The sequence below is a fragment of the Notolepis coatsorum genome (genome assembly GCF_963971535.1).
Source record: "Notolepis coatsorum genome assembly, chromosome: 5".
Classification (NCBI taxonomy): Eukaryota; Metazoa; Chordata; class Actinopteri; order Aulopiformes; family Paralepididae; genus Notolepis; species Notolepis coatsorum.
In genome coordinates, this window is record NC_140169.1 from 113,131,039 (window position 1) to 113,158,854 (window position 27,816).

At 45.0% G+C, this 27,816-nt stretch overlaps 1 protein-coding gene across 1 annotated transcript; it reads left to right on the top strand.

Annotated features, from left to right (window-relative positions):
- Window positions 1–7,851: 7,851 nt before the first annotated feature.
- On the top strand, window positions 7,852–22,400 carry naa30 (N-alpha-acetyltransferase 30, NatC catalytic subunit). The gene is made up of 4 exons (XM_084314989.1): window positions 7,852–8,910; window positions 10,609–10,732; window positions 11,704–11,759; window positions 17,384–22,400. The coding sequence occupies exons 1-4, from the start codon at window positions 8,029–8,031 to the stop codon at window positions 17,519–17,521; spliced, it is 1,200 nt and encodes a 399-aa protein (XP_084171115.1). The 5' UTR covers window positions 7,852–8,028; the 3' UTR covers window positions 17,522–22,400.
- The last annotated feature ends 5,416 nt before the right edge of the window (window positions 22,401–27,816 follow it).

Consider the following 27,816-nt stretch of genomic DNA (forward strand, 5'->3'; position numbering starts at 1 on the left):
AAGTAAATGGGGGAGAGCAAGGGATGAGGAGATGAGGTCCCTAGAGGACAACCACACCTTTGCTCCGGCCAAGTTACCAGAGGGCAGACAGACAGTGGGAGGGAAATGGGTGACTTCTTCTTCTTCTTCTTTCGTGTAACGTCAGAGGTCCAACTCCGTATCTTGTAGCCATGCCCTTAACTCTGGTCCCACATCAAAGAGGCTGGCTTCCGAGGGTGGTTTGTATAGGGGGCAGATGGTCAGGATGTGGTCAACAGTCTGCTCAGGGTCTCCACACTCACATGCAGCGCTGTCTGCCAGGCCCCACTTCTTTAATGATGCTTTAAAGCGACCAACCCCAGATCTTAAACGGTTCAGCAGAACCCATTGCCGGCGTGGAAGATCATCTCCTGTGGCGCCATCTCCTGGATCCCAGATGTAGTGGTGGATACGGGTTGGCCCAGCACTCTCCCACTCTCTCTTCCAGGCTCCCACCAGCCATCCATTTCTGGATAGGTCCTCAGTGGTGGAACGGAGCATCTCTTGTGCCACCTTGTTGTAGGGGTGGCGGGACTTGAGTCTGCTCATAGGTGCTGTTGTTGTTGTGGTGTTGTGTAGGATGTGCCAGTCATGCTTCACTGCTTTCCTTGCTAGGGCGAGAGTGGCAGCCTCTCGTCGTAGGCCAGCTGGTGCGATTCCTGCAAGGACTGGCAGCAGGAAGACGGGTGTAGCCTTCAGGCATCCAGTGATGATCCGGAGGGTGTTGTTAGTAGCCGCATCAACTTTTTTAACGTGTGGGCTTCTGCTCCAGACTGGGGCACAGTACTCCGCTGCCGAGAAGACCAGGGCTTGGGTGGATATCCGAAGGGTCTTGGCAGTGGCTCCCCAGGTTGTACCTGCGAGGCGTCGGATCAGCGCAACCCTTGATGTTGTCTTTGCCCTGACATCTTCGAGGTGTTGTTTGAAGGACAGTGTCCGATCGATATGCACGCCAAGGTATTTAGGGGCTTGCTGGGACTCCAGACGCTTGTGGTCAGCATATACCTCCAGTTCCCTCTTGGTGTCTCTGTTGCAGAGATGGTATGCTGCTGTAACGGTCTTGCTGGTGCTGAGCTGTAGGCGCCACTTTTGTAGATAGGCTACTAGGATGTCCATGTCTTGGTTAAGACCGTCCTCCAGTGCCTTCCATGTGGGTCTTCTCAGCATGATGGCAAGATCGTCCGCGTAGCCGTACTTTCTGGATGCTGTGACTGGGAGATCGTAGATGTAAATATTAAACAGCATCAGAGAAAGGACTGACCCCTGTGGGACACCGTTCCTCAGTCTTCTGAGCCTGCTGCGCTGAGCAAGGGATGAGGAGATGAGGTCCCTAGAGGACCACCACACCTTTGCTCCAGCCAAGTTACCAGAGGGCAGACAGACAGTGGGAGGGAAATGGGTGTATTCAACCAAGTTACCAGAGGGCAGACAGACAGTGGGAGGGAAATGGGTATATTCAATCCAGGAAGGTATTGAAGGCCACGACAAATACAAAGTATGGTTCGTAGCAAATTGCTTAAATGCTGAAGGAGGGTACTCCATGTTTAAATACTGAAGGAGGGTGACTAATTGCTTAAATGCTGAAGGAGGGTACTCAATGTTTAAATACTGAAGGAGGGTGGCTACACTGCTTAAATGCAGGAGGATGATACTCTAGGTTTAAATACGGGAGGAGTAGAATCCAGGTTTAAATACCTGATTAGAGTCCATGTCTAAATACTGAAATGGATCCTATGTTTAATTCCATGTTTAAGTACAGAGGTGGATGATTTACCATGTTTAAATTCCATGTTTAAGTACAGAGGTGGATGATTTACCATGTTTAAATACAAAAATGGATCCCATGTTTAAATACAAAGGTGGATGACTTACCATGTTCTCAATGATTTAACTATGTGGAAAAGACCCTGAAACGTTTAGACATGCAAGAATGTAGATCAAGGGAAACACCATGTGATCTACATAAGAATGTAGATCAAGGGAAACACCATGTGATCAAAAACTAGACTATCAGGAGGATGCTCAGAAACTGACAGATGTAAAAATGTACAGAGAAGCTGTGGGTAGCCTCATTTATTTAACAATGTGTACCCGCCCTGACCGATGGTTTGTAGTGAGTAGACTGTCACAGCATTTTGTTGACCCCACAGAGGAGCATTGGATTACAGTGTTGACAGAATCCGGCTATAGGGCGACAATAATGTGGTCAAGAGGCATGGTTTCTATCTTTAGCCTTAACTTGCATGGTTTATTTATTCACATACATTCTGGACCGGCTAGATCTGTGTTAACTAGCTCAAGTGGTATCTTTACTTTTTCCGTGGGACCTCTGTTCCTTGTTTGAGTGAACTTTCCCTTTATACACACATCACATTCTTTGTTAGGTCTATGCTTTTCACCGTTAATGTGCATGCCTACTGTCACCGCTTGCAGCTTCAGTATATCCTCGTAATTACAATGACCCATGATCTCATGCCATGTCTGAATATCATGACTGACATAACACATATCATTTTTGTTACATTCTGTTTGTAGATAATACATTCTCTTGTACACCTCTATCTTTAAATCTCATACCGTCAGGCTCTACAAGAACATCTTTACCTTCATTGAAGAACACTTTGGCACCGTTTGCAGTAGCAGATTTTACAGAGAATAGTTCTTGTGGGAACGAGGGTATGTAGAGAGCGTTCTTTAACGTCACTGTACACCGGCGCCCCTCACTCTCTATGAGGCATACCTGTGCGTCTCCTCTCCCCTGCGCCAACCCGAATGTGCGCTTCCCGTCTGCCAGCTCCATGCTGTGTCTCTCCGGCTCGAAGGTGCTGTCAAAGTTCTTGAATCGGTTCCGGTCATTGATGATGTGGGACGACGCACCTGTGTCCACGATCAGTCCCTTCCTTTGGACCTGCTGCTGCTGCATTGACTGGGTGACGTATGCTGTCTGCGCCCCGAAGGTGAAGTCTTCTCTTCCCGCTGCTCTCCGGGCGTCGTCTCGACTCGCCTCACGTCCACCGTTGCCGCTATCTTGTCCACAGCCGTCATCTTGTCCACAGCCGCCATCTTGTCCACAGCCGCCATCTTGCACGTGCGCGTACCGAGCGCTCTGTTCGCGCTTCTTTCTACACACTTTGTCCGCGTGTCCCGAAGTTCCACAGAAACTGCACCAGACTGTTTTTGTGCATTTATCTTTTCGTGACCCTTTTCTCCACATCGCCAACACGCCATCTCCGTCTGGGGTCCGGTCTTTATCCTTGGCGCTGCTCGGGCCTTCATCACCCTTTCTCCCGCCTCTTCGGCGACCGGGTGTGTGTCTTCTGAGGCCTCGAAGTTCCGCAGCTTGGCCTTGAACTCCCCCAGCGTCATGTCCGCTGAACCGTGTGTCACCAGCAGTGTGAATGGTTTATACATCTCCGGTAGTCCTCTCATAACCATCGCCATCATTAGTCCATCGCTCGGTGCTTCTCCTGCACTCTTGAGCGCTGTTATGATTTGTTCAGCCCTGATGACGTATTCAGTCACAGTCTCTGTGTTCGCTTTCTTCAGCGCGGTCAACGTTATATATAGTGATACAATCCGGGGTCTACCCCTGCCGATGTAGTGTTCTCTTAACACTTTTAGACTCTCTCTGCCTTTGTCTTTTGTGTCCCGGAATATTAGCCCCAAGCTCGTGTCGTCTAGGAGTGGTGCTAACTCGCAGTATGCGTCAGCATTTAGCTTGGTATCCTGGGCTTGCGCGTCCGCCGTTACTTCTCCCGTGGGGGCCGTCAAGATGGTTGTCTTCAGCCCCACTCCGTGCATGCAGCACAACATTCGCTCTTCCCAGAGCTCGTATTCTTCTGCCCTTCCGTTAAACAAGGGCCACTTGCTCCTTCCTCTTGTCGCCATCCTCGTTTGATGGTAGCGTAGCTTTAGCTGCCCGTTAGCTTAGCCTTAGTCACGCGGTGCTCCCGCTGCTAACCTAGCCTAGGGTGACCAAACGTCCTCTTTTGCCCGGACATGTCCTCTTTTCACGCCCTGTCCGGGGCGTCCGGGGGGGGTTTATAAATTCATGGAAATGTCCGGGGTTTCATTGTTTTTCAGTTTCAGTTTCAGTTTCACGGCCCTTTGCGAGCATCTGAAGGCTCTGGACTGCATTTTTCGCCGAACATATAAATTACCGAATTAAAGCGCCTTTCGTTGCCGTTCGAATGCCATCTTCATCGCCAAAATCCGTGCCTCGGTTCTCGAGTTACATGCCGATATGTCAGGTGTGCGACTTTTTACATGGCGCGGCAGATGATCACCCCGGACTGCATGCAGCTGCAGAGCCGCAGAGCCAGCGGCGCTCTCAGGGCCGCGCGCTGACAGCCGCGCTGTGAGGGCCGCTCAGCAGCGCCACCCACCCAATGGCTGAATTGCCAATGGCTGAATTGGAGTATTACACTGTGCGGGCACAGCTGCGAGATCCGCGCGGGGCCAGACTCGAGGGAGTAAATGAACTATACTTTTGCTCACACAATATCTTGAGTGAATGTGTTTATTTATTTCGAACATAATTTTGAAAATAAATAATAATAAAAAACAAGTAATAAACAGATTAAAAAACAAACAAGCAGGAGTATAGAATGAAGTGTAAACGTATGTATTCCTACCCCCTTGATTGATTGATTGATTGATTGATTGATTGATTGATTGATTGATTGAAAACTTTATTAACAGATTGCAGAATGGGTACAATACAGTACGGCTCAATACACACAATTGTTAAGGGGATGCAGACCAGATAAATACTTTCATCTTGTTTACATCAGGGTCCCCCATTTTCAATTCATCATAACATATGACATACATGACATACAGATAAGACAGTATTCAGTATACCTTCACACTTTATTATCTTATGCAACTCTCATATTCACTCCACAAACTGAAATATACATACATTGTTGAATGAACAGCCTGTTTCTTGAAGTTAGACTCTCCTCTAAATTGTAACCCCCCCTCTCTATAACAGAATTTTTGGATGTTACCCGGGAGTGAATTGTTTCGTGCTTTAAACATGATTTGTGCAGTCTTAAATTCAGCCAGGTACCAGAGTTTCATGGCATGTGATTTAAAAAATAGTGTGTTTGTGTGTTCCAGATATCCTACCTTATTGATAATAAAATCAAAATCAAATGTATTTGTAAGGCCCGACAACACACGTTAATGTCCCTTCAGGCCCATGTCCCTTCAGGCTATGGATTTGCGGTGTTTTCCAGTTTATACAAAAATATATATATATTATTTTGGAATATTGCAACTATACTACACAAAAACGTGAGTACACAAGTTCAACTCATGTTCAGCCCTATGTTACTCATTAGCACTAAAAGTGATTTTTCTTTATTGTGTACGAAACTTCAGAATGTTATCTTTCAAAAGAGACCAGGCTTATGCATGTGCTATAAGCATAAAGTATAAAGATAAGCTTTGCAAAAAAAGTATGCAGTCCTCAAGTTCAAGTAAAAAAAAAATGCCACTTTTCTGGGCACATGTTATGTGGTTAAATTTGGTATATATTGCAACCACTGCAGAAAAATGTGAGTACACAAGTTCACGTTCAACTCAAGTTCAGACCTATATGCTACTCTATTTCATTAGCACTAAAAGTGATTTTCCTTTTTTGCATTAGTAACTTCAGAATGTTATCTTTCAAAAGAGACCAGGCTTATGCATGTGCTATAAGCATAATGTATAAAGATAAGCTTTGCAAAAAAAGTATGCAGTCCTCAAGTTCAAGTATAAAAAAAGAAATGGCTGCTTTTCTGGGTGCATGTTTCCAAGCATATGTTAAAACAATAAAGGCATCTTTGAGTAAACTTTGAGTAGAGATTCAAGATTCAAGAGGTTTATTCATCACATACAGTACAGTACACAAGACATAGTGAAATGAAGGTGGCCATGCCCGCTTCGATTGTGCAAACTATCATTAAGTATCTCGAGGCTGGGGCCAGCATGTCCTCTTTTTTGGAAATCAAAATATGGTCACCCTAACCTAGCCTATACTTTCAGCTAACTAGCTACCCTTATTATTTTGCTCTTCCGTGATCTGGGCCCATAACCTGTTGACAGAGTCACCTGGGGAGCAACAATAATATGGTCATGACGACAAGGTCCTTCTTTAGCCTTTAACCGGCGTGGTTTATTTACATTGCACACAAGTACCACGAGACCTTCTCTCTGTGAGAGGTAGATGGGAAGAGACAGAGGGGGAGGGAACAATTTGCATACAAAACAACGCCTCCAGAGCTCCTTATAAGGCAAAGTTATGACGCAGCTGTGTGGAAATGGATGTGGAAGTGTCTTGCGCGACCCATCGAAATGAGATTAGATTAACGTATTGTCATCATATATAGTACAGCTCGTGGTACAAGCGTGCGCAGTATACTATAGCCTAAGGCGTAATTAATGAACGCAGTATAGGCTTATTATTCCATTAATGCCTACGGCGTAATGAATGAACGCAGTATAGGCTTATTATTCCATTAATGACTTGTTGCATTAGGATTTAGTAGATACTATATGCTCTGCCCTACGTACAGTATAGGTACAGTATGTACCTATACTGTACGTAGGGCAGAGGCAGAGCATATATAGTAACTAAATCCTAATGAAACAAGTAACTAGAATATATTAAGCCTATACTGTTCATTAGACACGTAGGCCATACTGGCGCACACAAGACTTGCTATTTCCATACGATTAGCTTTTGTTCTTATTTATTTATTTATCCACTGTCATTTCAGTGTTGGTGTATATAGGCTATATAGTGTATTACTATTTCAATATAAGTTTAATTGATTAATGATATATTCGAAGGAATGCAGGTTTATAGCTATATCAACTCCCTCCAATGTACAGTAAATGACCAAGTATGGTTCTGTCAATATTCCAATGTACAGTTTTGCTTGTAATTTTCAATTAGTCAATCAATCATAAGAGTGCTCCTCAGCACTCTTAAATCTGCTCTCAGCCATGCTCAAATCTGATCTCAGGAAAATGTGGGGACTCACGCTACCAGCCCAATATGTCTTAAATGGGCAGAAATCTGCCTAAGAGGAAATGTTTGGTCGTAAACATGTTCAATAGCTTCAACAGACCATGGCAGGGTAATCAATGTCTATGTCAGAGAGAGACTAGCCTAGTTTAGAGACATATATGGGATACATTGTAGCACTGCATGGCGATCCCATGTGCCCCTCAATGGCGTCCTCTACTGGTTTGATATACCGGTTCTATTATACACATTATGGCTAAAGCTTTTGAATAAGAGGGCCAGTAATGTTCTGTAAATCAGGCTGTGATCATGGACTATACTGGGAAAGTCTTATAGGGGTTCCTAAACGTTTCCATGTCAAAATCCACCAAATAGACACACATTATACCACATGTACAAATCTAAGAAGATTATTTTGTTGTTAGATATGATTAAATACATAATTGCAACTGTTTACCCTGTACGTGGGGAAATAACAGTGGAGATAGGGAAACTTGATCAGAACAGTGAATTAAATAATTGTGAAATTTAACCATTTCTCATTTTGCTGACCTCCGTAATAGGAATCAATAACATTAAATAACAATTTATTTGAATAGATGTGATTAGCTACTTCAATTAAATTGAATTAAAAGTGACTAAATTCAGAATAGTATAATATTCTGTAAAATATATATATTTTTGTAATAATAATAATAATAAAAAAGAAAAAAAGAAACCTACCCTACATGACTTTCATCACTGTCGTAAAGCGCCTCCATCTACTGTTGCAATGGCGTTTGCTGCGACAGCACTTTCCGGCAGCAGGGAAACCGAGGAGAAAGCAACGACAAACGTCGCAAGGAAAACCTATATTGCCTCTCAATAATCATCGGCTTTATAAAATATTCGGCGAAGTAACTTGTATGTCGTTCATATAACATTTAACCTTGTGAATGAAATTATATTTAACGTTTTTCCACCGTGAATCTCCACCTTAATGCGGTGGGATGGCTACAGTGCCGACTGGGCCTAGTAGCGCATTGCCTGCATCCCCGGCTGAGAGTACTCCCTTCCCCGGGGGTGGGAGCGAGGAGTCCGGGGGAGAAGAGGAACCGGGCTGCGGGAGGGAGGACTCTGTGACCTCCCTGGTAGGAGGCAAGGAGCAGCAGGTCAGTGAAGATAAACGGTCGATCAAGAAAAACCAGAAAAACATGCTATCGCACGCTAACCCGACAGCGCTCCACATCAAGATGCAACAAGCAGCCCGGGAGCAGCAGCAGCTCAACGGCTCGGTCAGCCCGTCGGAAGAAGACGAGGACAGACACGGCCGCCGACACACCGAGGACGGGCCCGACGAGCCGAGACCGTCCGTGGAGAACTGTGACCGCGGCAGCAGCGAGGGCATCCCGAGCGACACGAACAACAGTGAGCGTTGCCACCATGAAGCAGGCCACAGTCCGTGTTCCAAAAACAGCCACCCTCGCCTGAACAACAATAGCATGAACGGTATGCTGACTATCACTAGGACTGAGGCTGTCCAAAGCCACCCTGAAACCGGAGAGTATCCGGATAACGATAGGAAAGAGGACCGCGACCCCACGGAACCCCCGCGACCACCGGGTGAGCCCCCGGATCACGAGCCGGACGCGGAGACCCACCTCGACCTGACGCTACAGCCCCCCGTGGCCGAGCTGGCACGGCTGCACCTGAGGGGCTCCTTGGTCGGTAGACTGCTGGAGGAAGACAGCCACGGGATTCATTACGTCCGCTATGAGTCCGAGTTGCAGATGCCATGGATCATGAGATTGATCACCAAGGACTTGTCTGAGCCTTATTCCATTTACACTTACAGGTACTTCATCCACAACTGGCCACAGCTCTGCTTTTTGGTGAGTGTCACACACACACACACACACACACACACACACACACAATACATGTTTAGCATACTAGGCTAAGTCTGTATCAGAATCATACTAACTTCTATCTACAAATCCCACCAGCATTATTTGTAATATAGCTTGCTGTCAACAGCATCATGGCTCTGTCTTGAGTGAGTATAGAGATTTGCCGACTTATCTCCCAAGGCTTGCCCATGCATGCTACCTGCTGCTAGTTAAGATAGGGCGTGACTGCTAGTGTGGGTGTGACGGTGTGTGTGTATTAGCTTCAATAGCTTGTCTCATAAATGATCTGCTAGCATGACAGGGACTCGGCTGAACAGTGATATATAGGCTTTGCTACATGTGCACAAACGCATTTAGCCTAGCTATACACTTATAAATAACCCACAGTTGACAGACCTCTGATATGTGCTTGCGATCTCACAGGGTTGAGGTCAGGGTCACTTGGCCTGTTACAAATTCTTCATTTTGTGCAATGGGTTTCGACAAGCTAGTAAAGAATGACATGTAAAAGAGTACTCTTAAGTCAGTGTCGTTTACTCCAGTCATCATGGCAGCAGTCAGCACATTTGTACAGTTATCCTATCAGCCGGATGGCCTCTAGAAGCGTTCAGTACAGCACTTAGGAACTTGGGAAGTTTCCCATGTGAGATGAGAAAATGTTATTATAAGAATCTGAATTGGGAAACGTTTCATCAGCCCCCCATTTCAGGTCCTTGTCATGACAACACCGCCCCACTCCTCCTTTAGACTTCCAGCTTGGAGTTCCAAGTTGTCTTAACATGCAGCATGTGATTTAGTAGGAAGTATTACACAACAACAGGGTCAGAGGTCAGACCGGAGAGAGTCCTGTGTTGCTGCGCTTCCACTATCTTGGGCGGGGAGGTAGCCTGTACTACTGTATGTTATACTATATCTCATCATGGATCAACAAAAGGTAAAGCATACATCTGGTAAAGCTCTAGATTTAAAAACATTCTCCATGTTTGCATGTGGGAAACACAATTTGTGGATTTAGTCGACAGAATCCTATGACTTAACCCTTTCACTAACCACACTACAGCCTGTTTGTAGTGTGGTGGTGAAAGGGTTAACCTTCTGTAGTGAAAGGTTAACCCTTTGTCATGTGGCAGTGAAAGTGTTAACCTTCTGTATTGTCGCAGTGAAAGGGTTAACCATTTGGTAGTGTGTGTGGTAGTGAAAGGGTTAAGTCAACCTCAATGTCTTTAGTGAAGGACAGCCAGAGTGTGTCTGCACATCGACTAGCAGTATTGTGAAGAATATGTGAGGGTAAGTTGATTAAAAATAGAAAGTCACACCATGGCAATTATTTCCATATGTATACATTTTTGTTTTATTTTTAAATCAAGGACCAAGGCATTAGTTGGGGGAGAATTGAGAGCCTTTGTTTAATGGCTAGTTCGTGATCATTTCAGCCCAGAGGCCCTCGTCAGGACAGAGGATGTGAAGCCCTGGCCTGTAGGCCTTAACATGTTGGCTGTTATTGTTTAGTCAAGAACTGGCTGTGGAATATAGGCCTTTAAACGTTCTTTCTTGATAATTGTATGTTATAGCCATTAGCCGCTATCCCCAGAAGAGCACTTTCTTCACTTGTTGTGGAAACCTTCACCAGTGCTCTTCCAGCTCACCAACTGTGTGTGTATTTGCCTGTGTGTGTCTCAGGCCATGGTGGAGCAGGAGTGTGTTGGAGCCATCGTGTGTAAGTTGGACATGCACAAGAAGATGTTCCGTCGTGGCTACATTGCCATGCTGGCTGTGGACTCTAAACACAGGAGGAAAAGCATTGGTGAGGAAGCCCCACCTAGCACTGTCTCCTATAGACCATCCCACCTAGCACTGTCTCTTATAGACCATCCCACCTAGCACTGTCTCCTATAGACCATCCCACCTAGCACTGTCTCTTATAGACCATCCCACCTAGCACTGTCTCCTATAGACCATCCCACCTAGCACTGTCTCGTATAGACCATCCCACCTAGCACTGTCTCGTATAGACCATCCCACCTAGCACTATCTCATATAGACCATCCCACCTAGCACTGTCTCGTATAGACCATCCCACCTAGCACTGTCTCGTATAGATCATCCCACCTAGCACTGTCTCGTATAGACCATCCCACCTAGCACCGTCTCCTATAGACCATCCCACCTAGCACTGTCTCGTATAGACCATCCCACCTAGCACTGTCTCTTATAGACCATCCCACCTAGCACTGTCTCCTATAGACCATCCCACCTAGCACTGTCTCTTATAGACCATCCCACCTAGCACTGTCTCTTATAGACCATCCCACCTAGCACTGTCTCCTATAGACCATCCCACCTAGCACTATGTCCTAGAGACCATCCCACCTAGCAATGTGTCCTAGAGATGGACCATTCCACCTAGTACTGTGTCCTAGAGATAGACAATCCCACCTAGCACTGTCATAGAGATGGACCATCCCACCTAGCACGGTTTCGTATAGATAGACCATCTCACCTAGCACTGTCTCGTATATAGACCATCCCACCTAGCACTCGCCTATAGACCATGCCACCTGCTAGCACTGCGTCCTAGAGATAGACCAGGAGGAGAAGAACATTTTAGAGGTTGTGTACTTGGTCATTATTTTTACTAGGTCCTTATCAATTTGCTTATTTTTTGCTACACTATCAGATTGCATGTCAGAAAAAGAGAAGAATGTTGAGTTCTTGGCTGTCATCATGTTTGACTGTTCTGTGTTCCATGGCTGACTTGCGCTTCTCCTGTTTCAGGTACTAACCTGGTGAAAAAGGCCATTTATGCCATGGTGGAGGGTGACTGTGATGAGGTAAGACACCCTCTGACCTCGTCTCCACTAGAGCATCACCCAGCACCAACCCTTTCAGTGCCACGGACGACATATCTCGTTTTATTAGCCCCCCCACTGAGTGCCCACGGCGACAAATATCGTTTTATTGTTTTATTAGCGATCTGAAATCATATTTCATCAACCGAGTCTCCCGTTGGTACACCAGCCCCTACAGGAGCTCAGAATGGAAAAAAGCGCCCCTATCGTCTATCCCTGTCTGACCTGGGATCTGTAGATATGTACAGGCGGAGCCAGCTGGCTCCTTGTGCTGGCAAGAAGTCTGATCAACATGGAAGTCATCGCGGGATGTGAATCAGCCTGGAATATATATTCACAGCAGCCAATAATCAATCAATAAGCGTGATCGATATTTGGAATGGCGATCAGGAATTGGAATAATCTTTTTGGAGAACATCTGATCTGAGGTAAGGAATCTATTTTACCAGTCTTGGGATAATCAGAGTTGTATTCGCTGAGATCTCAGCGTTTGCCCTATGTGTGATGTGTCTGTGTGTGCGCGATCGCTGATGAGGAAATAAGAGAATCGATTTTTCAGCTTGCGTCTATAGCGTGCATACGTACACATATACTATCGATAATCTAGTGTTTATTTGAAAATGATTCATAAATAGGCCGAAAAATGACAATGTTTTTGTGTATTCTAGAATATTCCAGTAAATGTCTTTTATCATGGAATCTTTATATTTTCCTTGAAAACGAGGGCTTTTCAAAATGCTATAAAACGAAAATGAACCGATAAAAAAACAATCCGCTTCGACAATGTTGACTGCAAACGAGTCATTGATAAAGCGACGGGCAGATTAGACACATAGCCATAATTTAAAACATAGATTAGGCGTTTTTAACGCTAACATTGAAGTGGATGGTGGCATTCAACAGGTAAATCAAGGTTAAGCAAGGGCTCTGAAAGTGTTAATGCTCAATATTATTAGTCATAAATAAACCCCTTCCACACTGCTCGTTCAAGCCGGGAATCTTACCCCATTATTCCGCCATGCTGTTCTGTGTGAAAGGTACAAACGCAAACACAGAATGGGGCGTCAAATTTCATTAGGCATTATGCCATCTTCAGGTATAGACAAATTGCCGGGGTGGGTTCACCCCAGCGTCTGTGTGAAAAGGACTACCTGGCATTATGGGACAGGGGTGTGATGTTTTGATGATGTGGTTAATTCTGTGGCGGTTAGCTTGTAGGTAAACTATTTTCACAAGTGGAGCACTGCCCGGTGGCACTATCCCCGCACCACCAACCTGTGGGAATATTGCTCCGTCCAGCTATCAGTTGTCGCATGAAAGTTGGGATAGAACAAAGGCTTGGGTAATGCCTGGCACGCACTCGAATATATTCCAAATCCTAACCGATTATTTAAACGGTGGTGGACCCCACAGATAACATCATATATATATTTTTTTTTATCCACTTTTTCTCCCATCCCAATTTTCGTATCATCCAATTCAACCCTCCCCTGTCTTTGAACGCTGTTTCATGCCTCCCACAAGCCGGCTGCAATGTGGACTAAGTCATACATAGCACGGGTCCCCTCCGATACTCGAGGTAACAGCAGTCGCATCTTTCCACCTGCGCGGCTCGATCTGTCAGCGTCAGGGGTCTGGGCTTTGGAGGGGCCCCGCCCCGTCGCTTCCTGATTCTACTGCGCAGGCGCACCAACCGACCTGTAGGAGTCGCTGTCCACAACACCCGATCCCCACCCATCAGTTTCCCTCCCCCTAATACTGCCAATGTGTATTAGTTCGGATGACCAGCTAAACTGAAAGCAATGTGGAGCGCTGGGCTCGAACAGGGAGGCGAACCTGTTCGAGCCCAGTCTCCAGTATTCGTGGTGAGCGCCTTGCCCACTGCACATACGTAGCCGCCCTGATAACATCATATTTCAAATATTTTTGTCTTTCATTGGTTAAAAGTTAAACCCATTGGACAGTTTTGCCAAGACGGAGCACCATACACTTGAAGATTACACTTGACTCTCTGAACCTATAATCTTGCAAGCAATGCAAGGCTTGACATTACCACCGCCACCCACCAAATGCTGGTAGAATTCTGCTAAATCAGTGGCCTTTTGGGCCTTTCGGAGAGATTCTACAGCACACGTCGCACTGTAAACCATCCCTCTAGTCATGAATATTTAGGAGAATACCAAATAGCATAATACAAATGGATTTCCCAAACTGATACAATAACACATGATGTCTTATAATGTCTTGTCTTTTATATATATATATTATATATACACATTCCTTTCCACTGCTCTGCTGTGCATTTTGGCCGCCCCAGCCTGCCACCACCACAAATAACCTAAGAGCCTGTGGGAAGTACTGATTAACCTACTATTGCTCAGTCAAAGACGGCGAGAGGGTAGCTGTCTGACACACCTTTTGATAATCTTTGCAGATGGACCGTTCAGTCTGTAGGCGGGACACTATTCTGCTGGTTTGTTTTATTTGTGGAAGCAGGGATAGTGAAGCACATGTTCAAACACGGCATATCAAAGGCGCATGTTAACAGCTTAACCCGAAAAAGACCTTAACTGGAATATGGCCAATAGCTGGGTTACACTGTCTGTGGTTCAGATGTATTAAGTAAAACTTTTTTTTATAGCGCTCTTCTCAGCACGAGTGCACAGAGTGCTTCACAGCATTTAAAAACATTAAATGTATTGAGCTTGGCCATGACTATGGGTGGAACTCGAGTGGAAATCAGGCTACTGATAGCTCAAGGTCCTGTTTCCCCTCAATGACCTTCACTTGGTTCACTAGCTCTAGTCACTAGCTGGCAGTGTGCACTCCTCAAAACTCACTTATACACAACACAAACACATTCATACACAACGCAAACGCACACTCTGACCCAAGGGCTCACTTGATTCAAAATTATTTGACCATTTCAGCCGTCCTCAAGTCTGATGAAACGAGGTCTGATTCACTATCGCTGAATCGTATATTGTTGACCTCCTCACAGCCTCAGGCTAAAAGAGTCCCTTTTTTTCCACCCATGTCCTCATTCAGCAAGTCTTGTCGAGGCTGAAATACTAACGTCATTCAGTATATTAACAATGTTTTGCCTGTACAGTGAAATGGGGGAAACGGTGGTCAAAAATGTATTTGATGTATTTGAAGTCAAATGTTCAGTTATGTTGCATGCCGCTGTTGTGGTGAAAGCGAGCTCACGAGTGACACGGTCATGCTTTGACCAAACCGCTCTCAATTACACACTTGTAGGCATGGAGCTTGTTAGACACAAAGGTCAAGCCAAGACATTGCCACTGTAAATGACACGTTTTTTTTGAACCAGCAGGACTATTAAAAAAAAAGAAAAAAGATTAAAAAAAAATTAACGCATTGGTTGCCAGCCGGATATGACTATTTATCTCATGGATGCCAGCACGTTAATCAATGGGAGGACGAGCACATTTGCGAGCGATTAAACGATATCTTAAATTATGGCTATGTGTCTAATACACCCGTCGCTTATCAATGACTTGCTTGCAGTCAACATGTACGAAACGGATTGTTTTTTCATCAGTACATTTCCGTTTTATACCGTTTTGAATACGAGTATAGTTTTGGATATTTCTAGTAATTCCAGAGAAATCCGCGATAATCGCCCTTTACTGGAATACACAAAACACGTTGTCATTTTCCGGCTGATTTATGAATAGTTTTCAAATAAACGCTAGATTATCGAGAGTATTTGTGTTCTTATGCACGATACAAAAGCGGGCTGAAAAATCATTTATTCGTGCCGCGCCCAACGCCACACACACACGTTGTGAACGCTGTGAAAAACAACTCTGATTAACCCAAAACTGGTAACATAGATTCCTTACCTCAGATCAGATGTTCTGCAAAAAGATGAATCCAATTCCTGATTGCCATTCCAAATATTGATAGCGTTTATTGATCCAACGTTATAGTCCGAAACGCATAATCGAAAGCTGCTCCGAGCCTCGCCAGTGAATCTGGTAACTGACACTGCTTGCCAGAGATGGGGAAACCCTGGACCGGCGTTTTTCTCTGATGCACTTTTTCACTCAATCCAATCCAATGATGTGCATTACCATCTGGGAGACGATGGGGGACAGTATTTGCCCCTTTCGAGCTCAGAGCCATTCCCAATGATAACGTCAGGCTGGACGTAGGCCTGCCGCGATAAGCAATAAATCGATTAATTGCTGCGATAATTAAAATGAATGCAATGATTTTGACGGGCGCGATTAATTGCTATTTGCGCGTTTGTTTTAATGAGGCGGAACCAGTGCCCCTTGTCAGTCACTGTCCGTGTTGGGAGGCGGGCCGCTGACGTTACTAGAGTACAGCACGGGAGCTCCGTGGGGCAACGCCACATATAGCTTAACTACATTTCTCAATAGTGTTGTTCCTTTTAACCAAGTAGCATTATTTGTAGTGTAACGTTAGCTATTTTTAGACCCAAGTAGTTACTCGCTACTGCCCGGAGAAACTGGACTGCTAAATAAAGATGAAAGATAGAGCTTTGATTCTCATTCCATGCTAACAACATTAGCTAAATAGCTAACAAACTAAATACAACGTATAGCATAGCTACAAGTACAACACAGAATAACGTTAATACAATTACATGCATCATTGTTTACAATGAACGGGTGGGGCTAGGCAAAGGACTGGACACGGGGACAAGTTAAACATGAATTAATTTATTATAACACTCCGGTAGTTTCGAGTCGTGCTGCAGTGCTTACGCACCACAGCTATTCTATTATATACTGCTTTGACGCTTCCTCCTCATCGTTGATTGCCTGTAGTAGCTGCATCTAACGTTAGTAGCTAACGTTAAAACTAACCTAAAGTTAGTTGTTCACCAACAATTTGTTTTATCATTAGCTCAAAAACATAACCGGACGAGACAAGTTGTAGGCTCATAGGTTCTGCTTAGGATAATCACAACAATACTTCCGGTCCGGTCGGTGGGCTTCAAAATAAAAGTCTAAAACACCGGAAAAGACGGAGCGGTGGGCTTCAAAATAAAAGTTTTGGGAAATAAATTTCTCAAAAAAAATTCTCTAACCGGTCGCAATAATATCGCTTATCGCGATATTTTCGGGGGCAATTAATCGCCCAGCAAAATGTGTTATCGTGGCAGGCCTAGCTGGACGGATGAAAAATGAATGGATATCGCTAATAAAAGAAATAACGATTAAATAATGAGAAATCTCGTTATTGGCAACCAACGCATGGCGGCCAATAAAGAGAAATCTCGTTGTTGGCAATCAATGTGTTAATAACTGTTCTATTGCGATGTAGTTACATCCCAACGACCTTGCTCAGGGCAGGAAACGAACCACTGATGGTGGCTGATGAATTTATTTAATTATTCTACCAGCCAAATTAAATCGTAGAAAACGGACAGAGTCGGACGGCTAATGAAGTAGCCTGGTGTTCATTACACACACACATACACACACACACACACACACACACACACACACACACACACACACACACACACACACACACATACAACCAGACTCTCATTCACTCTGGTCACCAGCGGCTCACCGACATGTTCTCTTGCCTGTGTTTTCCAGGTGGTGCTGGAGACTGAGATCACCAACAAGTCGGCCCTGAAGCTGTATGAGAACCTGGGTTTTGTCAGAGACAAGCGGCTGTTCAGATACTACCTGAACGGCGTGGACGCGCTGCGGCTCAAACTGTGGCTCCGGTAGAGGAGGGGAGACGGGGTGGGGTGGGGTGGGGATGACAAAAGGTGCTGCTCACCTCTTATGCTATCAACTCGACAGCCTCAACCCTGCCCCAAGTTACTTCACCCTAACACACACACACACACACACACACACACACACACATCACACACACACGCAGTACACGTACACCCATGGACAAACATGGGAGTATGCACATTTTCATGCATAGACACACGTGCACACACATACACACACATATATACACACACACAACCTCTTTTTCACCCTTGACCTCTTAGAACAAGTCTCATCAAGGCTGAAATGGACAAAAAAAATCCCACCAAATGTTTTTATGAAGAGGCCCCTGACACGGGACCTTGAGAGAAGGATGGAGGAGGGGCAGAGCGAAGGGTTTCTGGAATGGACTAGACAACCTTTTGACCTTCAAACTATGACTCCATATTGAACAGGAAGTGAGGCGTGCGGCAGCTGAGGCGGGTAGGGGTGGGGGGGCATGTTTCCGAACCCCCAGAGGACTAGGCAGGCGCCTCGCCGAGTCATCCCCCCGGAACCCAGGGATAGACGGAAGAGAAAGAGGAACCAACAGCAAGTGAAATGAGGAAGCAGCTGGAAGACGAAGAAGAAGAAGAAGAAAAAAAAATGGACTCGGAAGAAAATATTTGTGGAGTTTATTTTTGTGTTTCTTTTTTAATCATTGATTGAAACGGGGTTGGAAAAAGCTATCGCGTGGCTGCGTGTCTGTGTTTTTGAAACTTTCTCGTGTGCATGTGTAAGGGGATGTGGTTTGGTTTGACTGTGGGTTGATAATGTGTGTATGTCTGTGAGTTGTGTTGTGTGCGAGTGCACGTTTGGCTGGAAATTCTCGAGTTGTGCGTATTGTTAAAATCTCCCTCGTCTGGTCCCGTTTCCGCCCCCCCCCCCCCCCCCCCCCCCCCCCCCAGCCAAAGGCCGAAGCCTGTAAAGATATGCATGCATTTATTTTAACATGAGTGAGGGGATGATGATGAGTGTGGTGGTGAGTGTGCTTTGATTAACACTCAGAGTCTGGCCCAGTCTGAGACAAACCCCCCTTTCCAACCCCTTCTTCTTACTTTAGCAGATTTCGGAAGAAATCAAGGACGGTGCTCATTGGTGCAAAGCGACGGCGGAGTTCCGTGAAGCCGCCTGTGATGCCAGGCGCCCCGCGCGAGGAGCCCACAATGCAACGCGCACAGAGCATTGTTTGCTGTAACGTAAATGCCTTCAAGCCAAATTACCCTCTAGTCTTAGTCACACCTAGCCTCTCGATAGTTAGAGCATGGAGCACCACACGAGGGGGGGGGGGGGGCATATAAATTGCACATCAAGCGGCTAAAAGCAGCCAACGAACAAAATGATGATGTAAGGACTGGGATGTTGCTAGCTAGCTAGTTGCCGGTTACTGACAATAGTGTTGCAAGGGACGGTAATGGCTAGAAGGCATTCACATTACAGCCGGCTGCCTTGCGTTGCAGACTCCTCGTATGACCCTCCTGACGTCACGGTGGCATTATGGAACAAATTACTATTACTCCCTTTACCAGCAAAGACTTCCTTCAGTCAGCGGCTGGTCTGCCACCTTTACCGTTTATAAAACGTCTTTTCTCTGATGATCTCAAAGTCCTTTCCATCCCTGAAGGAGCGCGGGAGAGGAGTTGTCGATGGACCAGGTCCATTATCTTTTTTTTCTATTTAAAATGTATTTTTTCTCCTCTTTTGCAAAGCTAATTTCCCCAAAATGCACTGCCAGCCACTGTTAACACTGCAGAATCACCCAGAAGGAGACAACAGTTAGTTTGTTAAGAGAGTAGAGCTGTGTTGAAGTACATTCTATTGCAGTTCAGATGTTACTCTGATTCTCCTTGGTTGCAGGTGTGTCTTTCCCAGCACCAGTATCGGCCATTAACGACCTCGGCCTGCTTACCGGGCCTGGCTAGGCATCATTCTGGAGGTGCACTATGAAATATGCTGGATTCTTGTTTCTTTGATTATGCTATGTGTGAGTGTGTGCATCTCTGATAAAAGAAAGAGACGCGTATTCTTAGCAGATTCTATATACTTTTAGTTTTTTCTTTTTTGTTTTAGCTTTCAGTTGGTTTAGATCTCCTATTGTCCACCCGTCCCACCCTCTCTCTTACTACCAATAGCGGCAGAGCCTAGCATGCACCCCCCCACCCCCCAGATGCTCCTAACCCGATGCACAACCAACCTCACTAATATTTAATGTCTCCGACCTTGGAAAGGAAAAAGCGCCGGCCTTTCCAACCCACACTAATTACGGCAATGACGATTTGCATTTTGCAGATTTTTATTTTTAAGATGTAGGTTTTTTGTTTTTTTCTTCACAGTAAATGAACAAAAGGTCAGATGCACTTCGTTTTGGCAATTGCTGCAGTGTGTGGATGTGTATAGTGCGTGTGTGTGTGTGTGTGTGCGTACGTACGTGTGTGTGTGTTTTTTTGACTGGTGTGGAACAGTTCTGTTTAAATTCTATTCTCCTAATCTTCAAAGCTTCACAGAGGAACACCATAACCTTTTTTTTTATGCAGTCTTTTGCTCCGGTCCAACGTTGGTAGTATTTGGGACCTATCTCTAACCCCGCCCTCTTTTCTTGATCCTCCAATCGCAACCGTTGCTTTGCTCAGAAGTTTGTCCAAGGGAAGCAGAGGGAGGGAGGGTGTTTTGAGATGGGTCATATCGGGCTGGAACAAAGGCACTGATTCTTTTAGCTCTGAAGACCAGGGTGACTCTTGGGATCTCACACACGGTATAGGAGATAGGATTTGTTTGGCGCATGTTGAAGGGAGAAATGAACCCAGAATCCACTTAATGTTCCTGGGCATTTCATTATTCACCAGTCAGACAAATACCACTGTAGTACATTTCAAGACTGTTGAAGCGATTCCCATGTACGCCGGTAAGCTTGGGTAGCGAGCCAGATGACGCAGGTGGTAAATCTATGCATTTTGACTCCTGCCTACACTTCCCACAGATCACCACACCTGTACTTACGTTGCTTCCAATGGGAAAGAACCAAAAATTCATCTTGGGAGTTGAAGGAGGTGTAAAAGAAAATTGCTTTGATTTCATACAATAGAAATGAGAGGAGGTGGGGTGAACTGTAGCTACGGTATAACCGAATGGAAGATTTAGATTTTTTTCCATCTTGTGAATTGTGTCTCTCGACAGACGGGAAATCCATAAAGCTTGTAAGAACCCTCATCCATAGGATCCAAGTATGGCGAGTCGAGGAGCAGACCGGCTCCCATCAGTGATCCCAATGCTAATGTACCTTATGAAACCAAGCCCAGAGACAACCGTTTCATTATCCGGGTTCATTTCCTCCTTGAGCGGTTTCCACTGAGGTATGTATGTATGTGAGCCCAGGATCACAGGGGGAGAGCTTTACAGCACCTGCCACCCACACAACAGCCCGCGTATGTGTCTGTGTGTGTTGGAAATGATCAGATTACCTAATTTCTTTATTTTTATTCTTTTTTCAGATTTGTATGAGTGTATGTTCTCTGTTTTTATTGGCTATACTGAGAGCACCTTCTGTGGTTTGTTTCTGGTTTTTATTTGGGCGCGGCGGGGGTTGAATTGATATTGGATTTCTGTTTCTTTTCTCTGCTAATTTAGCCCATTCAGGGTTTGGACTAGAAAGACCAGGGATTGACAGACATCACAAAAAAAAATGGAAACGCTATAACTGGTTGTTTGGTTGGTTCCTCCGTTCTCCATTCGGTGGGAAAGCTAATGATCCCTCAGTCCCAAATTGTGACATCTCTGTCTACCACGGTCTTTGTTCATTCTAGAGGTTTGGGGGTCTCCTGTCTTATCTGACATGGGGTCTCATGTTGATCCTGATAACGTCTCTGTGCCCCGTAACCGGTCTCCCCAAACCATGACTGCTCAAGCATGAAAGGACTGGATAGGTATTAACCATATTGATTAAACCTATCACATTCCTTTCAGATCAGTTGTCGGTGTGAGGAGACCCTCTCATGGCGTGGTTTTGGTGCAACAGGTCTATGTTCCCCATGTCATACTTTGAACCTTGTGAAACCTGGCAGTGCCAGTAGGTATATGGGCATTACAGCCTACCACACTGAGCTGAACCGCTCCGCTTGAAGTTGATGGGCTTGTTCTCAGTTTGTTGCCATGCCTGTGGTGATGCTGCCTAATAACGCCACAGTATTCACTACCTACTCCTCTTCCTCCCCCACATGGCTTGGCTTCTTTTGAAAGACCTTGTAGGTCTCCTCCCCACCACTGCTGAGAGCAAAGAAAAGTGACTTCTTGTATGCCAGTTCATGTAGTCAAGTTATTGGTCTCTTTGAGGAAGACCAGGCAGATAGATATATTAATATAGAACTCTTTTGCCGACAACCCCCCTGGTGCCAGATGGCCAACCATCCGACAAGGCACCAAGGTCCCACTAATGATCCCCACCGAGCCAAGCTCGACGACTCTGCTCTCCTCCAGGACAACGTCCAGTAATGCTCCAGGTCTAATCAGGAGTTCTATTTACCGGGTGTCTTATGCCCTTGGAACCAGGCATGTTGATGAGATATCCCCCCCCCCATCAAGTCCAACTAGGTGGGCACTGGGCCTCCTGCAGTGTTCCGGGGTGCTCAGCACCACAGCCCCACCCCGGTATCCATAGGGTTTGCTTAAGGGAAGAGTTGTTATTTTTTCCCTCTTTTTTTCAAATTTTTATTTTTTTGCATGTCACCTTTTTCGTTTCCCTGTCCCTCTACCCCTGTCTCCTCTTGATTTCGATCTGAAAATGTCCGACAATAGCTTTTATTTAATGTGGAAAAAGAACACAGAAATAAATTATTTGATTTTTTTAATGCTGTAAGGTGGATTGTCGTGACTGCTGTTGGTTCGTCCTGGTTCCTCCTTCATCTCGTTCACACCACACCGTCGTCACTGTTCTTGTTGCAGAATGGAGAAAGTATGAAGTACAACTTCATTAACGGGACCCTTGAGACGAAGAACCTTACAAGTCTTTTTAAATGTTTTGGACAGTTACGTTTATTTGCGGCTGTAAAATCAATCCACTTGGAGTGTGAAATGTGATTCATCACCTGAAAGTACTTCCACATCACACCAACTTGTCATTTAGATAATTGAAAACATTGCTCATCTGAAAACTCAAAACAAGACGTTAATGGTTCTTTGTCTCGAGCGTTCTGATGAATATTTTGAGTAGAGAGGCAGGGTAGAAAATATCACAGATCTCTTGTCAATGGAGAATTATTTATTAGGGATTACTGCATGTTGTGTATCTACAGAAAGATGCGCTTGTGTATTTTACAGCACACAATGTGATAACAGCATTATTGCATATGCACAGATGAGATGTTTGTATAACAAGCTTCAGACCAGACAATATATGTGGTCACTCGCATGAAAGTTAACATTTTGTTTAAGCATAAGGAAACGGTTACAGAAAAAATTTGATTGGAGGTGTGTACATTCTTAAAGAAAAGACTAGCAAACATTCTGATTTACAGTACTGAATAATCCTGCATCCTCTCCCTTTACCTATCAATATCCAGTACAGATGATCTAATGTAATTATCCATTAGAGGATCTAATGTAAGGATGCATTAGAGGCTCTAATAATGTATTGATCCGTTAGAGAATCTAATGTGATGGTCCATTAGAGGATCCAATTAATGATCCGTTAGAGAATCTAATGCAATGATCCATTAGAGGCTAGTCTAATGTAAGGATCCATTAGAGGCTCTAATAATATAATGATCCGTTAAGAGAATCTAATGTGATGGTCCATTAGTGGATCTAATATAAGGATCCATTAGAGGCTCATCTAATGTAAGGATCCATTAAACAGGATCTAATGTAATGATCCGTTAGAGAATCTAATGCAATTATCCATTAGAGGCTCTAATCTAATGATCCGTTAGGACCTAATCTAGAGTGAACACTTCCATGGAAATGTTGCTTAGATTTGAGAAGAAATGGTGAAAGAAGTGGAGAGCAGGTGTCCCATTAGGATCATCAAGAGGCCACTTCACATCACAGATGCTTTGTTGAATTAGGCCCATGAAGAAACACCCCACAAGGCTCAAGCGTAAGTTCCTATTAAAGGAGAAATTGTATAGAGAAGATGTCTTGGATCTTTTCCTCAAGTCTCTTTTGAAAAGGTAAGGTGATTTGTATTTCTTTGCCTCTTGACATAAATCCATGTTTCTGTTTGAACAGTGAGATCTCTGTTCTACCTCCTCCGTCTGGGCAGGTGAAAACAGGTGAGGTCAGTAAAAAGAACACTGAGAATGTTCTATTGTGAAAATGACGTGGGGGGGGGAATGGGATCTCATGTCCTCCATGCCTGCTCCAACCCAGAGCCTGAAGAATAACATGGAGTTCACCTGGTTTATTAGAATGACATGTTTCTCAGCAGGGCATTTGTACATGGATAAACTGTTGGGAATGGCGATAGGCTGAGTGTTGTACAGATATGAGTACAGCAGTTGCTTGTCATGCGCTTGGGGGGGGGGGGGGAAATGTTGCTATGGTAATATTCAGCATAGAGATTTGTACATCAGAAGACTGACCTGACATGCTTGATGGTGACATTCATTCCACCTTACCCACCCCAAGATTTTCACGAGGGTTTGAACAAAGCATTTATATTTCAAGCATTTTATCATACAGTTCAACGAGATACTAACTGCATATTTTCTCGATGTCTCTAAAATGTGGTCATCTATGTGGTAACCTAGCTCCAGTTAACGTGAGCATATCTTTTAGTTGGCAGGGAAACGTTATTTACACCCCGTGTCAGCTACATACAGTATTTACAGTGTTTGTCATGTCTGAAGTCTGCTACAGCCCCTTGATAACAGAACTGATGTGCTCTGATTGGAATCTTGACACGTAATATCTTGACTATATTCCCCAAAGCCCTAACTTCAGCATTGAAGCCATGCCTTGATTCACAGATGATGCCTTTCGGGGCAATTCTGCCAAGATACATCGTCAGAGCGCGGGCGACGATGTGTTTTCAACATCAAACTTGTTTTTCACAGTGCATCATACTGCCTTCATTGACTGGTCGTCTTGTCCATTCGCCAGGCGGACAACATGGCCTCAAAAAACAGCCTTATTGATGTTTTAATACAGAGGCGACCTTACACTTGCTTCCCACTCCGTCAAACCCTCTGGATGAGTCATAGCCACACAAGCCTCAAGGTGATTGAAAATGCGGTAGTCATAGAGATGGGTGATGTAAGGCCAAGCCACCGTTCCGGGAGCTCAGCCATTGGTCACTGAAGCAGGGTTCTAAACGGTGGCATCAGAACTCGTCCTCTGAGCTGTCCGCCAATAGCATGGCTTGGTCCTGACGGCTGGCACCGGGCTCTCTGGGTTGCTGGGGATTAAGCACACAACCAAATGCCAAGAGTCACATTGTGTTCCTAATCCACATCGACCCGTAGACAAGCAACACAGCCTAGCATCAGTATCCATGTGACAAGTGATTGATTGCCGTGAGAAATAAGACGTGTTATATTGACCTCTGGTTGCCTGGCCTTCCTCCTCTGGTGTTTGAAGCTGTTCTTCCTCTTGCGATGGATGATCCTGATGCTGTACAGGGCCCCCACGATCAGTAGGGCCCCCGCAATACCGATACCGACCGGGGCCAACATCCCAGACACATAGCCCGCCTGGCATGGCAAGGGAGAGAGATGGATGACAGAGACATGAAAGGAGGTGAAAATAAGAATAAGCTATTGTCTTCCTGTGAACAACACAACCGGCTGAGTTCCTTTGCATAACTGAAGTTGCACATAAGGCCCTTTCAGGTGGAGATGGAATAGAATGTTAAGAACTGAAGTGTATAGCGATGATACCTACAGAGGTCTAGAATGCCAGGGTAGAATTAAGAGAAAGAAATAAAAACATACACCTGAAAAGATTACATGTGGGTAATATTGATCCTTTGATGACATTTTGCCCTAATGACATGATGACATTATAGCTGCTTAAAGGAACTGTAAGGCTTTTCAAGGACAGCAGGGGGCAGTCTCACCTTTTCCCTGATCAGTTCCATCCAGCTTCGCACTGTAGAAGGAAAGAACCATAGAGTAACCACATCCGTTCACTAATTTATTAATTTAATGCTAGACAATCTGATTATTGTTAAATATGATAATTAAAGGGATAGTAAACGTTTTTAACAAGCCTATTTGTTAGCATCATGCTAGTGGAAGTCGATGGAGCAATAGAATTTAGAATGTTTCATGCCCTCCATTGACTTCCACTAGCATATTTAGCATGACTCTAACAAATGCTAACATAGATAGTGGTGCTTTTTGGGTGGAGTGATTGTATGCACGTGTGTTTGTGTGTCTGTCCTCTTACTCAGTCCCTGGTTGCGCTGAACCCAGACAGGGGGTGGGGGGATGAGGCTGTAGGGGGTGCGTGTTGAGGCTGGCTTGGGGGTTTCTGTCAAGTCCTCCTCGCTCTCGTCTTCATCAGATTCCTCTGTATTCTCATTCTCATCCTCCTCATCCTCATCTGGCTCCTCTGTGAGGAAGAAAGATAAACAACGACACTACCTCCTCTCCATTTGATCCTACAATCATTTCAGTTCAGCAGTATGTAAAAACACTCCATTCTCTCACCCTCAGACTCCAGCTCCTCCAGCCCTGATCTGGATTTGGACACAGGCCGGTGGGCTGCCTTGCTCAATGTGGTCACAGAGCTCTTGAAGGTTGAGTGTGAGGGTACTAACGTGGGCTGGGTCTCTCCAGGGCTCTGTATCTCGTGAGCATCTAGACAGATCAATCATAGGTGATGTTAGGTGAAGAAGCAAGAGAGAAGTTTCACAATGCATGTATAATATCGTTAGCCTCATACGATAATTGCCAAATAGAGATTTCTGCCTAACTGTACTCTCCTCACACTGCTGCATAGCCCTGGCTTAGTGCCTATGTCCTCAGGCAATCAGAACGCTTGTTACGTAAAATCCATCTGCCTAACTCACTCGTGTGACTTGTGCATTTTAACGTTACATACACAGAGGGTGATCGCATGAAGTATAACAACTGCCTAGTGTATGACATGTATGTATGTATGAGGAAAAAATGCCTAAGTCACAACATATTTTGTTTAAAAGTCACCTTATTTTGTTACGCAATGGTTGTTGTGTTTTTGTATTTTTGCAAACTTGTTGATACACCGTGTGGAACTTATTTTCAAAATATAAATGAAAAACTCTTTGCCAGAAAATTAGTTTTTTCTTCTTTTCCAAAAATCTTGAAAAATTACTTAGGCAATTATCGTATGAGGCTAACGATATGAGGTGTGGCTCAGAACACCCTTATGTTTCACAGCATGTCAATGGCTGAATCCCAATATCTGCAACACAGATGACCGACTCTGTCCTTACATACTTCGGTTGACCATGGAAACAGAGTCGGGTCAGGTGCACCCCGTCAATGGCAAATTCATTCAGAATCGCACGATACATCCCGCCAAGCCACAGAAGATGCATGTTCAAGTACATAAGAGGTTTGAGAGGCAGAGTCTACGGTCTGTGGGATTCCTATTCTTGTCAAGTGAGATGACTTGCCTCTCTCAGCAGGGTCCTCTGTCAGTTCTGTCTCGGTGTCCGTGGGGGGCGGGGCTACAGATGGACCTGAAGGATTGATTGGCTCTGGGAGCTCCGCTCCAGATGTCTGCCAAGGTGACGTCCAGTCTGGCAGCAATAGGGACGGGGCATGTGACGGGCCGTCACTGTCTGTATCCACGGCGACCAGCTGGTCAAGGTTGGCCTCTGATAGCGGCACACCTCTGGTTGCCATGGAAACGAGAGGCTCAGAACCGCCGGGTGCCAGGGTGGCCGCCGCCACCGTCCCCGCCCCCTCTGGTGTGACATCATCAAAAGGCTCAAAGATGAGAGGGAGGGCTTCTGATGACATGGTACCCTCTGTGGCCTCATCCTGGGAGATGGGGCCCACTGTGTCCACTACAATCGGATCAACACAGAACACAGGCGTGGAATCAGGGTCGCTCCATTACAACATGCGGATCCAAATCCTAAAGGACAGATTTATTCGAACCAAAAACCCAGGCTGTCTGAAAACACCATTATGTCGCAGTATCGGGTTCGCAATCAACGAGTAACTCAAAGACATTGTATATATTGCGATGTATATACTTTTCTATAACTGCATGATGAGCTCTCAGCTCCATTTCTGTGTGTGTTCATTATGCACTACTCTGTCAAGAGGTAAGAATGA

What these genes read in the sequence shown, in the direction of transcription:
- naa30 (XM_084314989.1), top strand. Translation starts at nt 8,029, where the DNA reads ATGGCTACAGTGCCGACTGGGCCTAGTAGCGCATTGCCTGCATCCCCG. An exon ending in ACACAGGAGGAAAAGCATTG is followed by an intron (nt 10,733 to 11,703) that starts GTGAGGAAGCCC and finishes CTCCTGTTTCAG; the next exon opens with GTACTAACCTGGTGAAAAAG. An exon ending in TGGAGGGTGACTGTGATGAG is followed by an intron (nt 11,760 to 17,383) that starts GTAAGACACCCT and finishes TGTGTTTTCCAG; the next exon opens with GTGGTGCTGGAGACTGAGAT.